Here is a 14,633-nt window from a genome sequence, read left to right as displayed (position 1 = left end):
TTAATTGTCTTATATCTAACCTAAAGGGCAGGGAAGGTCTTTTGTCACATTAAGAGTGCTACAAAGCTACCTGAACTACCCTCTAGAAGCTGGAATTAACTTGAGTGCATGTAAAACCATGGTATGACACCCAAAACCCTTATTTGATGCTTACCATGGTGCAGAGATCCTGCAAGGAATTTTGCTAGTATATATTTCTAATAACTTCTTTTTAAAAGTCTTATTTCTCCAAGATAAAGATGAGTCTGAAAACTAAATGTTTATTGGATTCAGTCCTTGTATTCCCTGATGGACTTTCTTGTGTTTTGACAGTTTATTTAGCAATAGGAGAAATCGGCTACTTGAGCTACCAGTTTATTTTTGAATGTTCTGTTTTCTGTTGGTTCAGGTCATGAAAAAAGAAAGTAGTTGATATTTTTATATTTAATATGCACAGACTGCCATATGGCATGTGAGAATAACTGGTAGATGGGTGTTCTAATTTTGAGCGTCTGTTGTGTCACAGGAGCAACTGAGCACAATGCAGACAAGGCTGGATGAAGAGGAAAGCAAAAATATAAAACTTCAGCAGCATATTAATAAACTGGGGCATCATTCTGCACAAATACAGGAGGTGAGAGTACAATGTAATACAGGGCTATTATGTGAGTGTGAGATACAGCAAGGTGATATTGACCACACTCTGTGAGGTCTGCAGTGTTTCTTGCATTTTGATTTTGAAAAATTTACATAGCGTTGACAGCTCAGGGCATTGCAGGAAGACCAAGGTCTTCATTTGATGTAACACTGCAGGTTTGGGGTTTTTGTTTTAAATGTTGTGATTCTGAGCCTGCTTGATCTTAAATATAAACAGACACTCAAGATGTCTGTGCTTGGTTTTGGACAACTGCATGATTTCTGGAAAACAGCAACAGTCACAAGGAAATTTTAAACTTTGGAATGCTGAAAATACTACTTGCCTCAGTTGGAACTGAACTGAAATATCCTTACTCTCCAATTCACAAGTCTTCCTTAATCGCTAGGTTTGTTTTAACATCAGAAAGGAAATAAGGCCTGTTTTCTTCCCAGGTCAGTCTCATTTCTGATAGCTCTGTTCAGATGTAGATCTCAGTTCCTAAGCTGTGGGTTGCTTTTGAACTTTTTAGGTAAGGTAATGTCTTTGGCTATATTGAAATAATTTTTTTTTTTTCTTTGAATTCTATGGATTTCAGATTTGTCAAACATCAAATTTAAAGAAAAATGCATCTTGCATTTGTAATCAGCTGATGAAATACTCTAATACTTTATTATTGTTACAGCACTATGACTTAGTCTCTCCTGCATTTCCTTCCATTTAAAAATTTTACTTCTCTTCTCAAGCTTCTTTCATCTGAAAGGAATGACTGGAGTAAAGAGCGTCAGGACCTCCTTGAACAGATAAAATCGCTTGAAAAGCAATTTCAAGACAGTCAAAGCAAGGCTGATAGTAAGTCCGTAACACTGAAATTCCATATGAAGTTCTGAGGTGTCTTAATACTTTGAATCAACAATAGCACGTCTTGAGTAACTAATTGGATTTAAGATGTTAAAGTCATACTGGTTTGGTTTTGTTTTTTTTTCTTTTTTTATCTTATAGAAAAAGATCTCTAATACTTGCAGAATAGCTTTTCTCTGCCCAGTCTTGCACAGTATACAATATTGAAAATGGTTCTCTTTTCAGTCTGAATGTGAAGGGAGTACAGGATACAGTATTTTAAAAGGAAAATACTAACTAAAAATAACAGGAAAGTCCTATATTGGTCTACGGAAATGCAGTGAATATCCTCTGGAATGTTTTTAATTCTGCCTATACTCTTTAGTTCTTAAAGTCAATGTTTCATTGACCTTTTCCATTTACAAATTACTTTTGTGTGTTACCTTCAAGGTTAATTCCACTAAAAATGTGGAAAGTCATGTGAGACTTTCCCAGGATGTTCTGTAGTGTTACAAGTCCTATATCTAGCGCAGTTTTCCAAATAACATGTAAAATATTTGTTTGGTTTTTGACAGTATTAAAAAGTGAAGTCTACGACTTGCGCATTGTCTTGCATTCTGCAGACAAGGAGCTGTCTGCTGTAAAATCAGAATATAGTGCCTTTAGGGAAAAGCAAGAGAAAGAAATGAGTCAGCTTTCTGGTAGACATATGGACGTACAGTTCCAGCTGGACAGCGTCAGGTATGTTGACACTTGTGTAAAATGCCTTAACCTCCCTTCTGCATGCATCCAGTCATTTAGTTGTTCTTTTCTGCATGTGAATTTGCACTTTACATCTCTTATTTTGTGTTTATGTCCTTTGACTATTTTTTTCTCAATTCTTTCCACACTTATTTCAGAGCCACGAGGGAGTACATGGTGAAATTAGCAGAAAAAAAATGAGGTTTCCTAAATTTTGGTTTGCTCTATAGGATTTTCTCATTAAGTAGGATGTATCTGTAAGCTTACTGATCTCCAAAACTTAAGTAGTTGAAGAGGCATAGTTTGTTTATTTGTTTTTTTCCAATTTAGTCTTAAAAATGAAAGTGTTACTTCTCAGTCTGGTCACAAGAAGGTGTTGTAGTGATGCTGCTCTAAAAATACAAGCAGAAAGAAACTATAAAAATAAACTGAAGCTTCACTATTGAAACCTGAAATGCTCAGTATGTTGTATGCAATAACTGACATTATTATTGGGATATGAAAACCAGTGAGCTTTTTAATCATTAGTGTAGCTTAGTTATGTTGAGTTTTGTTGTTGTTGGGTTTTGTTTATTTTGTTGGGTTTTGGTTTTGTGTTTTGTTGTTTTGGGGGTTTGCTTTGTTTTGTTTTCATGGGAAGTTTAACTACATTAGGGCATTATAGAGGGTCATGTCTTAGCTGAAGTCATTTTTCGAGTGATGCATTGTGAGACTGGAAACCTGAAATTGAAACTGAATGTTGTGGTTTCATTGATGCCTTCTGTAATAGCAGAAGTTGTGACTTTGGAGGATGTTCTTTCTGTAGATTCTCCTTTAATAACATGAATCCTAACACTTGTTTAGCAGCTCATTTGCCCCTCTTTGCTTTTCATTTCTGTGAAAGATCAAATGAAATAAGTTTTCAGAGTAACAATTTAGAAAGAAATAACACAGATGTGCCCAGAATGTATAAAGATTTTATATGGGATAAATAAGCATGATATCATCTTAGCAGATGAAGGTACTTAGGATCATTCTAGCAGAGTTCAATCAAAAAAGATCTTTATTAAGACAGAGTAACTGAAATGTCTATAGAATTTTGTAAGAAGTAAATTATTTCTAGGGATCAGAATGAGTTATCTGCCTTATCTGACAATGCCACTTAAATTTCCTTCATAATTTTACAGTTTTTGACTTTAAAAAGAAAAAGTTACCATATATGTCAGTTACTTATTTCTAAAACAACTGTGTTCTATATATTTTCTGAAGATTATAAAATACAATTGATTGGAGTATTTCTATAGTGAAACAAGCCCTTATCCTTAATATTGTGGGTGGCTTTTTTGTTTTTATAAAGGCTAGAACATGAAAAGATTCTTGAAGAAAAAGCAAGCCTGCAGGATGACTATGACAATTTGCAAGAAGTAGCGAAGTTTGAGACAGATCAACTGAAGCAACAACTTAAGGACAGAAACCAAGAAGCTGAAACAATGAAAACTGAGCTTTGTGTAAGACAGTCAAGACTTCTAAAGGACTTTATTATATGGTTCCTCATGTAGCCAGATTGTTTAATGCTGTTATTGTATCATCAGTGCTAGATTCCACAGTAATAACAAGTTTCCTGGTGATCTCATTTGGAAGACGTACCCAAAATTAAGTAAAACTTACTGCAAGATTTTTGCAAATGCAGGCTACAAGTAATATCCAAATAGCACGATGAAGTAGGAGGTTTTTAGGCTGAAGAAATGGTTATGGGAATGTTGAGAGAGATGGGTTAATTAGTAAAGGAACAAGAAACTGCTTTGGAAAAGAATCCTGACACCGAAATAAATACTGATGACCTTTTCTCTTGGTGCTAGCTTAAGACTAGTTTACTTATTCTGTCTTTACAAAGCAGTTTCTAAAAAATTTTCGTAGTGGATATGATCTTGTTAAAATGATCTATGCCTTTTTGTGGTGGATCGCTGTCCTGCAATTGAGTTGATGCTGTCCGTGAAAGCCTGTCAGGCTGCAGCGACTGCAGAACAGCAGTAAGGTTGCTCAAGGGCTTTTGCAAATGATTTTGCCTGCTTTTCTGCAGTGTACACCGTGCCTGCTCAGCATGTTTGCTGTAAGTTTTCCTTTTTGGGGTTTAAAGGAATACTGGCAGGATGAAAATTAGTCTTTTAAATTCCTTTCCTTATAGTCCAATATCTTGAACTCCTGGTTAGAATTTGAAAGTCTCCCCAGATAAGTATACAGTTGAAAATTCTATTTTCCCCCTTTGAAGCCTTGGATATGGAAGAACTTTGTGGCTATATGAAATCATTATCGATGGCCAGTAAAAAGATCTGATTGCTTAATGTAAATAAGAGTTCACTTTTGAACTTGTCTGGGACAAAGCTAAAGATCTTTGTTTCCATCTAAGGTTTTTTGGGGTTTTTTTAGTCATCTTAAGAGTTTGTTTAGATTTAATTTTGGTTTAAATTATTCTGAAGACCTTACATTGTAACTCATTATAACAGCATATATTTTGATATTCTAGAACCTTTTGAAACTCCTGAAAACAGAAAAAGAACATAATGAAAAACTAACGCTACAATTACAAGAAGACAAAGAAAACAATTCAAAGTAAGTTCTAATGAGTGGTGGGGTTTATTTTTGTCTGACTTCATTGGTGGTGTCCTATGCTAGGTTTTGTATTTGGAGGAGGATCCTGTTTGTAGAGGTATTTTTCCCCAGCTGGGTGGAGGTGATTACATAATGAGCTTTTTTATTTTATCCAACTTAGAGCAACACTTCATTTTAATGTATGCAATTAACAGGACAAATGTAATTTTATTACAAGTATGCTTTTTTCATATCAAAGATAAAGTTCCACTACTGGTAGCAGTGTATAGCTAGTAACTAAACCATTAGTCTTTTGTATAGCACTGAGAAGTTAATAGTTAAAGAACTCTTCAAAAATTAAGTGCAAATAAGAATAAACTTATGTGACTTGATTCTTGCTAAAGCTCTCTTATGTTCTGATTATATTTCTCATGAGAAATAATGTTTTCTTCTCCAGGGAGCTCTTGAAAGTACTTGGAAATGGTCAAGTGGAGAAACCATCCTCTGAAATGGTGACACGATGTGAGCAGCAGGTACAACAACAGAATTTAATGACTAAATCATGTGTTTGTGAATTAATAGCAATTTTACTGGTGAACTGACTGTTTGTAGACTATCAGCAAAATAAATATAGAGCACTCAAGTTTCAGATTGTTTTGTTAAACTACTGCTTAATTTTTATGGTAAGGTAAACAACTTAGTTCCTCCCATATTTTTTCATGGCTTTGTGCTTTACAAATCATATTTTAAAAGTAGTTAAATCTCTCCTTCACAATTATTATTTCTTCTAGGAAGCAAAACTGCAGAAATTGGAACAGGAGCTGGCTGCTGCTCAAGAGTTTATTGTTTCTTTGAAGAAGACAAATGATGCAGATAAGGTTTGTGCTTATTTCTGTTACTGATACCTGGTTTTGCAGGCAACTATGTTTTGTGGTAGAGTTGAAAGCCCAGACCATTTCTGTGATACTTAGTGATTTTGTGATTCTATGCAATCATGCTGTGTATCTAGGTAAAACAAATTCTACCTTTTACCGGCATGGAGTTTGCAGAATAGCAGGAAATTGGTTGTGCATTCAGAGAAAACACAAGATAACTGAAGGTTAAATAAAAAACCAATCCAGGTAAAGCTGTCTATTGGACAAAATATTCAATGCATAAATGGTGCATAATTCCCCTGAGATTAATAGGGCCTTCCAGTCAGTGTCATGTTGTAATGGGCTAATAGAAAAGGTAAGAAAGGTGATATATTAATGTGACTGTGACTGTCTTTATTAATAAAATGAAAGCACTTTTGCATGACAAGACTACTCTGGTGTTCTGAAAGCCTAAATAGCAAAAATTTCTGTAGTACAAGCATTTACACTGTATGTAAAACAGGCATAAGAAATCACAGTGTGTTTATTATCCAGCATGATGCATTGATAATTCTTGCTTTTTCCATGCTAAACGAAAAAAATTGTCATGTGTAAGGTCAGAAGAATCTGATATTGTCAGTGCACTGGTGTTTCTTGAATATGCCTTTTTCCATTACAAACAAATGTAACCTCAAGATATAATACTTCTATTAGAAACCTATTACAGCCTGAGACTAAATCAGAGGACTAGTCTTCAAATGAACACAGCAGGCTATTTAATTCTTTATGTAAGTGCTTAGAACAAAAGCCAGTGATTTAACAGCAAATTTCCTGTTACTCCTTTACATGTGCATATTGAGGCCTCATTTTCAAATAGGTGTTTGAAATTTGGGATTGAGAAATTAAACACCAAATATAGTCCAGTAATAAAATGTGTAGAGTGTATATATATCTAATGTATCAGGATTTACTACTTTTTTCTTTTTTTTCAGGAAGTTGTAACTGACTTGATGAGACAGATCCAGGAGCTGAGGTCTTCAATTAATCACAAAACTGAATCCATAGATGGGCTGACAAGAGAGCTTGAGGATATAAATGTATGTTCTGTCATTTTGAAGGACATGACATAGTTTTTCAGAAATGGAAGGCAATGACATGTCTTATCATGGGTCTTGAACAGTGTAACTTGCTGTAGCATTTTAGAAAGAAACTTCTTTGTTTTGACATGTGGAAATCTTCTGAACATTTTATGCCTAAGGCTGTCTTGAAAACTGAACTCTTTCCACAGGGTGGGTAAAGAGCAGTGTCCCTAAAGGGACCTGTTCACATCCTGTAAACTACACTCAGCTGACAGTCACACTTAGATATTCTCAGAAATTGGCAATTTAAGACCTCAACAACTGAAGCTGAATTGTAAATTAATTTTTGAGGAAGTGAATTTTTGTGTTGCTGATATTAATATGTTCTACATATGAAAACAAAGAACTAAAGCTAGAAGTTTGAATAGCAATGAATATATATGATGTGTCTTTATTAAAATAGGTCTGGTTTGCAATCTGCAACCAACAGAGTGCTCAAGGTACTGTAAATGTATGAACTATGAATTCAAAAGGTCCTACAGACAAAATGTTGGTGAGACAGATTTCTACATGTAGTTATCTGTTTTTTTGAATAATTGTGGTAGTGGTTAATATGTGTTGTGGTGGCTAATACATATTAAATTAATAATCGTTTTCTATTGTTCTGACAACTCATTTCTAATAACATAGTTTGTACAATACAGCAACTATGATATATCATTCTGATTTTAGTCATTGACACTGAGATTTTAAATGTTTGTAGTTGTCATAATAAGATTTGTGATATACAGTTAGTTGTATTAGGTTTGCCCACTTTCTTTGATAAAATATTTTCCTAAAATATTCTAAAATTTAGTTTAATCCTTTTCGTAGTGCAAGTATAATCTTGTTCTGGCTGCAAAAGAAGAAAGCAAAGTAATCATAGAGGATCAAGAAAAGAAGATTGAAGAACTGAGAGAAGCTTTGGAGAGAAAACAAATAGCTGATAATATTGAGGTAAAAACATTTAGTATATTACTATTACTTGTTCAACAGACCAATCGGATGTGGTTTTGCTTAAAGTACTTGTGTAAAATTTAACCTCAATTTAATTCAAACTAAAGCTAGTTAAGCTGTTCTTAGAGGAATTTTTCATGAGATACCTGACAAATTCTGTTAAATTATCACATTACTTGACATAAATATTTTATAAGCTACTTCAGAAAAGCCTATGCTAAAAGCCTGGTTTAATTTTGTTAAGGCCACTAAGGAGCCATCAGCTAAATGTAATGGTAAAATTAGAAGATGCAGCTGAGAAATTAAAATAGGCAGAAGAATATGTTATATTTAATATTATCTCTTCTACCACTGCTGCTATATTCAGTAACATCTTTTCTTTACTCGTAATTTTAACTGAAAGCTCCACCTGCTGGAAACAGATTTAGGATGCATGACTAATCCAACTGTAGTTTTGCTTTTTAAAACTGTATCTTTCTGAACTTTGTCTTTCCTGTTACTGCTCTTACTATTATTTTGGTGAACATGTTCATCAGTCTAAACCACTATTATCTCCTTACAAGTAATTGCTACAAGATCATCTGCCACATTATGTATGTTTAGTCCAATCAAATAGCACGAATAAAGTCTTCCAGGGTAGTGTTTGCTTCTCAAAAAACATTCTGAAATAAATTTCCCCTCTCTTCATCAATGGTCTGCCACCGTTTACTGCAGGGTGACAATAAACCATGACAGATGCTCTCTGTTAACCCCCTACCCTCCCCAGTAAGGAAAGGTAATAGGAGGACAAGGGAGAGAGACTTGCAAGTTGGGAAAGTTAAAAATGCTTTACTAATGCTACTAATAAATGGAGGAAATAATACAAAATATACAAAACCAATCTTGAATTTCCCTGGGCAGCATAGCAAGGGAGCCAGGGCCACTCTGGTGGCTGCAGGGCAGGCACCTGGAAGTCCTGGGCTGGACTCTACAGCAAACCGGAACTGAATTCAGGGATGCAGGGTCTGGATCCAGGCCTGGGATCTCAGACATGACAGGCAGGGTCCTCTTCAGATACCAGCCACAGCTGAAGAGAGTGAGACCCTCATGATCTCCCGCTTTTATATATATGGGATGGAATACTCAGTTGGTCAGTTTTAGTCACCTGTTCTGTTCGCCCCTCCTTGCAAATACATCCCTCTCACTTATGAGATGTGCAAAATTTATCAGTGAACTTAGCTGCTGTAGCAATAAGTCTAAACCTGGGCCTTTTCTTCATACCACTGCTACTGTTATCAGCTCCAGTGTCTGAAAAAATGTGCAGCCAGATTCAGAAAAGTGCAGTTATTTAGAAGAACTTAGCTGAAAGGAAAATTCATTAAAAGAGAAACTGGTCTTGTTTTTAGCAAAACCAGGACATGGCCATATCTAAATTTGACATTCTGGAATCCTCAATTGAGTTTCCTGCCAAATGGATCGGTGGTGTTTGTGGATGTGGTATTTGTGGGTGTGGCTCCTGATAAAATCATAGTGTTCCTCCTTTGACTTTGTACATCAGTTATTAATTTCCTTCATGCTTTCTTTACTGGACAAGAACTAATACAAGGTGACACTTAACCTAAAAGGAGAAATGGTACTCTGTATTTTAATACACCTTGTGTAGGTTTGATGTCCTATCGAAGTGGGAGTCTCGATCCTAGAATAAATCCAGAGGTATCTACAGAATAGCAGTGTACTTAAAAAAGCTGTAATCGCTAATTCAGCATAGGTTAAAATCTATGCATTCTTTTCTGAATTCTTATTTAAAGAATTGTATCTCTTTTTAAGTATACCTTATGCTTTAAAACAGTGGTTGATTCCAAGTATCTCCCACAAGTATTAGCTGTAGCTACACTGTAGGAAAATTCTCATTTTTGTTCTGCAACCAAGACAATGGACATGGAAAACATGCTAAAAGGAAAAATTTATATAAGTGGAAGGGAAGGGGAGATGCTTGTAGCTGTTAGAATTTTTAGCAACAATGCCAAAACATCTCTAAATAATTTCTTTAGAGTAATAACTTTGACATTTTTTTTCTTTATTCATCCAACGACTTAAAATAGAGAGACCTTTTGTGTGAAGACTTGCATCATACCACTGAGCAGCTGATAAGTCTGACAGAGGCCTCTAAGAAACATGATTCATTGCTTCAGTGTGCCCAGGAAGACATAACAAAGAAAGAAGCTCTAATCCAGGAACTCAAGGAACAGGTAAAACAAGGAAATTCTTCTGATAACTGGCTCCTTGGGAGGGAGCTGTGGTTAACTGTAGCTTGTGCAAAAGGTTTTACTTGGAATTTTAGAGCATGTTGTACACAGTATTCTTGGTGAAAAGCAGTGCTCCTTCCTGTAAAAGCAAAGTAGTAATAGTAGTTCAAAATTTCTGAACAAAGGCTAGATAACTCTTCAATACTTTGTCTAGAGATACAAAAATATGTATTCTAAAAGCAGAGTAAAATTATCAGTACCTATAATAACAGGAACCTGAGATTATCAGCAGTGTAACCTAGGGGATTACTTTTTCCTCTGCTTAATACTTATCCACAAGCTATAATTATGTAACAGAGATAATTTTTGAGCTCTAAGATATGCAATCTGCGAGTGATTTGGAGGTTTTGCAGATCAAATAGCTACGTTAAGCCTTTGTCTAAATTTTATTTTCAGTTGTCACAACTGTTATAGGGCTAAGTAATATATTTGTATTGGCAAAAACTCTCATAAGTTTTTTTTAAAAGAAGAGTCTTTTTGTAATGTTAGCATATTATCTTTGAGGAAAGTGATTATATCTATACCAGTCAAATCTTGGTTTGTTTCAAATCATGTTTTGATCAATAACGTTTGCCAGGAAAGTTCATAATAGTTTTTGTCCTAGCAAGCCCTTTGAAAGGTAGATTGTGTTAGTAAGGCAAAAAAATAAAATACAAATAAGAGCAAAATTCAGATTGACTACACAGTATACAGTATATAGTGTATATAGACTTTCAGAAAATGCTTGTTACATGCAACTATTGAACCACTAACAGTTATAACATAAATACATAAAATTATGAAAGTGAAGTCTAAGGTAAACTAATATAACTTCTGTATGAAAGCTTGCTCAAAATAATCTGGCTGCTCTTTTCTTTAATATTTTGTGTGTATAATGAGCTAATTTAATTCTAATTCGGGTTTCTAATAGTTGCACAAAATGACGGAAGAACTGGAGAAGAGGAAGAATGAATATGAACTAAAAATGAAGCAAATAGATTGCTTTGTGGACTCATCTTCAGTAACATTTCCTCAGGTATAGCTTTTGAAAGAAACATTTTCATTGTAATAACTGTTAAAACTTGTTGAAAAGGACTAATAAACTTTACAGCATGACTTCAGGCTGGGACCAGGAATGATAATGTATTGAGAAATGTATTATTGATGATCTGTCTGCCAGGAATTTAACATATGTCTCCAAATAAGTAATAAAACATGTAACCAACACTTAGGGGAAACAGTTCTTTACTAAGAGTTTGTGGGGTTTGTTTCTTTTAACTTGCCAGTGTCCAAAAACTCCTCCCAATTTTGATGTGAACTTGGTAAAGCTCTTGGAAACTCATGAGCAAGAAATAGCTGATCGGAGGGCTTCTGCAATAAACCTGGAGCACCTTGTACATGAACTGAATGAAGAACGAAGAGCTAAAAATGATGAAATTTTAAGGCTGAAGGTACTGTGCATTAATCTCTACAGGCAATTTGTAAGGTTAAAATAAGACAGAATTCAGATTTTTAGTGAGCTCTGCTTAGAAGTCTCTTCATTAAAGCAGGAAGGCAGTTCTTGGTCTTCTCTTTACCTAGGCTGGCAGCAAGTAGCGGCAACTTGCTTGACATGTCCATATGTCTCATTTTCCCAAGGACTGAGTTGTTTCATATTCATTATTGTCAAATGGTAATGTTATTTCTGCTGATGACACTGTTCTGACTTAATCTAAATCAAGTTTCTAATAAAACTGTAAATGGAACAGTGACGCAGATCTTTGCCAGAGAACTGTGGATGTTTTCTGAGAAATAGTTTTGTGTTCTGTTTTACTAAAAAATACGCTCAACTGGAAATGAAAACAGGAATTGCAATTTGGTCTTCAAATACAATGTTTCCGATTTCACTGGCTTAGGAACAATTAAATGAGTTGGAGAACATGCGTCTGGAAATGCAGATATTGGTGGAGAACAACAGGAACTTACAGAGCCTTGTAGAAGCTCAGAGACTGAGCAAGAACAGGTAAAGTAAAATAAACAAACAAAAAACTGTATTGATTTGAAGCATGTTAGCTTAAGGTAAATAAATTTTCAGTTCTTATTTTAAATACAATCTTGCATATTGATTGTATAATTAGAGATTGACTCAGCCTTTTCTATGAAAGTTGCTTACTGGCTTGTAAGTTTATTGCCTTAAATCACAAATTCTTGAATATAACAAGCTCTTATAAAGGAAATGGAAAGAGAATGTAAAATACACAGATAGCCATTTCTGTATATTATGTATTGCCATATCACTCATGCAGTTATGGATTCAGTAGATAGGAAACCCCAACCTTTTTCCTTAACTTGGCAAGACTACTGAACAACGATCTTGTAGGAAGGAGTTACTTTCTGCAGTCTGCATGTGGACATCATTAAATAACAAAGCATTTACCTCAGTCCTGAACCTGTCTAACATACAGTTGCATAGTTGTTACATTTCTAATTGTCTGCATTAAAACGTTAGTTTCTCTATACTCTAACAAAGGTAAATGTGATGTTCTTGGAATATAAAAGTTTAAACCCTTCCAGAGTTGTTTCATGATGTTTAGTATTCTGAGTGTGAACATGTATCAAGACAGCTACACACACTTACTGGTTTGATCTGGATAAGATGATGTTTTTACAACTGGTTTCTTCTGTTTGTGAGAAACTTTCCTTATTCTTGGATTTCCTAGTGATCAGAAACATCCTGATGTTCAGTACCTCAAAGAGAAAGAGGAGGAGATTGCTGAGGAACGACTGGCCAAGGTATATTATTACCCTTCTCATGTTAGTTGCTGTTTCCCCACTGTGAGGCATTAACATATTTTCTTCTGTTTCATGGCAGTGAAACAAACACTGATTTGTAGTGAATTCTAACAGACACAGACCCTGAAACTTAAGGTTTCTGTCTTGGTCTAACAGCAATGAACTGGGTGTCAGAATGCACAATAAGCAAAAACCAATACTTTCTTCTGGATCCCTAAACCTGACTCATCTCCACAGAGTTGGAAAGTGAAGGTTGTATCACTTGCTGATGTCAAGGCTCTGCCAAAGCTGCAGCAGAGCTTGCCACAGATCTCCCAAAGAGAAGAACAACCCCCTGTTAGAACCCTTTGCTCTGCTGTGTACGAATGGGCAGAGATATCGCCGTGGGTCATTTGTACTGGTGTGAAATTTGAAATGTGTGCATATAGCAAAGAGATGAACTTACAGTGAATGTTAGAGATGAGGGTTACTGGGCAGTAGGAAGATTAAGGGTAAAATCTGGAATGAGATACATAGCACCAGTTAAGTGACAAATAATTTTAAATATATGTATCAAAACATTAAACATTAAGAATTTAATATTTTTGAACTTTTACAGAGTAAAGCAATGGAGGAGATGCTGAAAATCAAAGCAGAGTAAGTTTAAATATTGTTCATTGAACTGGAGGCTTGTATTGAACTCATTAATACGAAAAAGCTATATTTAACAATAGAAGTCCAAGATCTAAAACTATAGAAGATGTAATTTGGAAATGTTTACACTTCTGCAACATTGAGTTCTTACTCTTTCTCATCAGTAGGTGGTAGTAGCATCTATTACTATCTATTATTTTATAAAAGGGCAGCATTATATCAGGAAAATGCTCTGAAATAGGTAGAACCATAAGAATCTTAAATTAGAAGGGACATTTTGAATTGTTGAAAATTATCATTTTTGAATTATTTTAAATGCAGTTGATTCTAAGTACATTCCATATCAGAATTAATTTAAATACTGTTCTTTATTAATATCATAAATAGTTTATAATTTTAAACTTAATCTAATTATTTGAGGGTTTTATGCTATATTTGTTTTAGTTTTTGTTCTTCAACTTGAATAATAAAAATTGTTTGTTGTTAGAGAAAATGTTGCTCCTGTTATTGTTTTCCTAATCTGTATTGCTTCAGGATTCACAGTGGCTGAATCTCCTAATATTTGTGTTACTTACGTAGAAAGCATTCCATTAAATGTAAATAACTTCTTTTAAGGATGAAGACCGTTTTTATGCACATAGTTATGTTAAAAGTAATTTATATTAAGTTCTCCAGAAACCCAAAACTTAATTAGGGGTTATTTTGCTATTCAGTTCATTGGGTTTTTCATACCTGTCTGGTCTCTGAAATACACTTTATAACAGTGCCACAGTGTCTCATACAAACAAATATCGTACAAAAAGGAAAAAGACTCTTTTGTCACCGAGAAAATGTCTTGAGAAATGCAGCAAGCAAATACTGTTTTCATTTAGGAGGTCTTTAACACTAGGCTTCAGTGAAAAAAAAAAAAATGATTGCATGAATTGAAATATTTTTGTCATATTTGAATAGACATGCAAAACTACTAAGGTTCCTATGATCAGTAGACAGACTGCTAAGTTTGGCATTGTTTAATACTCTGTGAGCGTGATAGAGTTAAAACATTTTCAGCAGACAAGACCTTATCTGAAGTGGTGGTCCCTGTGTAACTGGGCCAAACAGGCTCAGGTCACCTCTGAGCTGTTCAGAGATGTTTCTGAGCAACAAGGCTGTTGGGGAAAAGTCATATACAAACAAGCAATTTAGGAGAAACTGGAAGAGAAGCAGGGTTCATCTGGCACATTTACCTGCCTTAGATGAATTCTGAGTGTTCTTGCAGGTGAAGCTTCTGTTT

At 34.8% G+C, this 14,633-nt stretch overlaps 1 protein-coding gene across 2 annotated transcripts in view; it reads left to right on the top strand.

The window, feature by feature from the left end:
- Nucleotides 1-14,633, top strand: part of KIF15 (kinesin family member 15) — a 37,304-nt gene that overhangs the window by 19,852 nt on the left and 2,819 nt on the right. For both annotated transcript variants that reach the window (XM_065051769.1, XM_065051768.1), the window contains 15 exons: nt 506-613; nt 1,360-1,465; nt 2,029-2,194; nt 3,531-3,681; nt 4,698-4,783; nt 5,220-5,295; nt 5,554-5,640; nt 6,609-6,713; nt 7,569-7,691; nt 9,773-9,919; nt 10,887-10,991; nt 11,242-11,406; nt 11,851-11,957; nt 12,655-12,727; nt 13,326-13,363. In XM_065051769.1, the coding sequence (XP_064907841.1) occupies nt 506-613; nt 1,360-1,465; nt 2,029-2,194; nt 3,531-3,681; nt 4,698-4,783; nt 5,220-5,295; nt 5,554-5,640; nt 6,609-6,713; nt 7,569-7,691; nt 9,773-9,919; nt 10,887-10,991; nt 11,242-11,406; nt 11,851-11,957; nt 12,655-12,727; nt 13,326-13,363 (1,643 nt within the window). The remainder of the gene's footprint in view (nt 1-505; nt 614-1,359; nt 1,466-2,028; nt 2,195-3,530; nt 3,682-4,697; nt 4,784-5,219; nt 5,296-5,553; nt 5,641-6,608; nt 6,714-7,568; nt 7,692-9,772; nt 9,920-10,886; nt 10,992-11,241; nt 11,407-11,850; nt 11,958-12,654; nt 12,728-13,325; nt 13,364-14,633) is intronic.

This window comes from Columba livia, chromosome 2 (assembly GCF_036013475.1).
Source record: "Columba livia isolate bColLiv1 breed racing homer chromosome 2, bColLiv1.pat.W.v2, whole genome shotgun sequence".
Classification (NCBI taxonomy): Eukaryota; Metazoa; Chordata; class Aves; order Columbiformes; family Columbidae; genus Columba; species Columba livia.
Note: the sequence above shows the minus strand (reverse complement) of the source record. Positions and strands in the feature narration are given on the sequence as shown.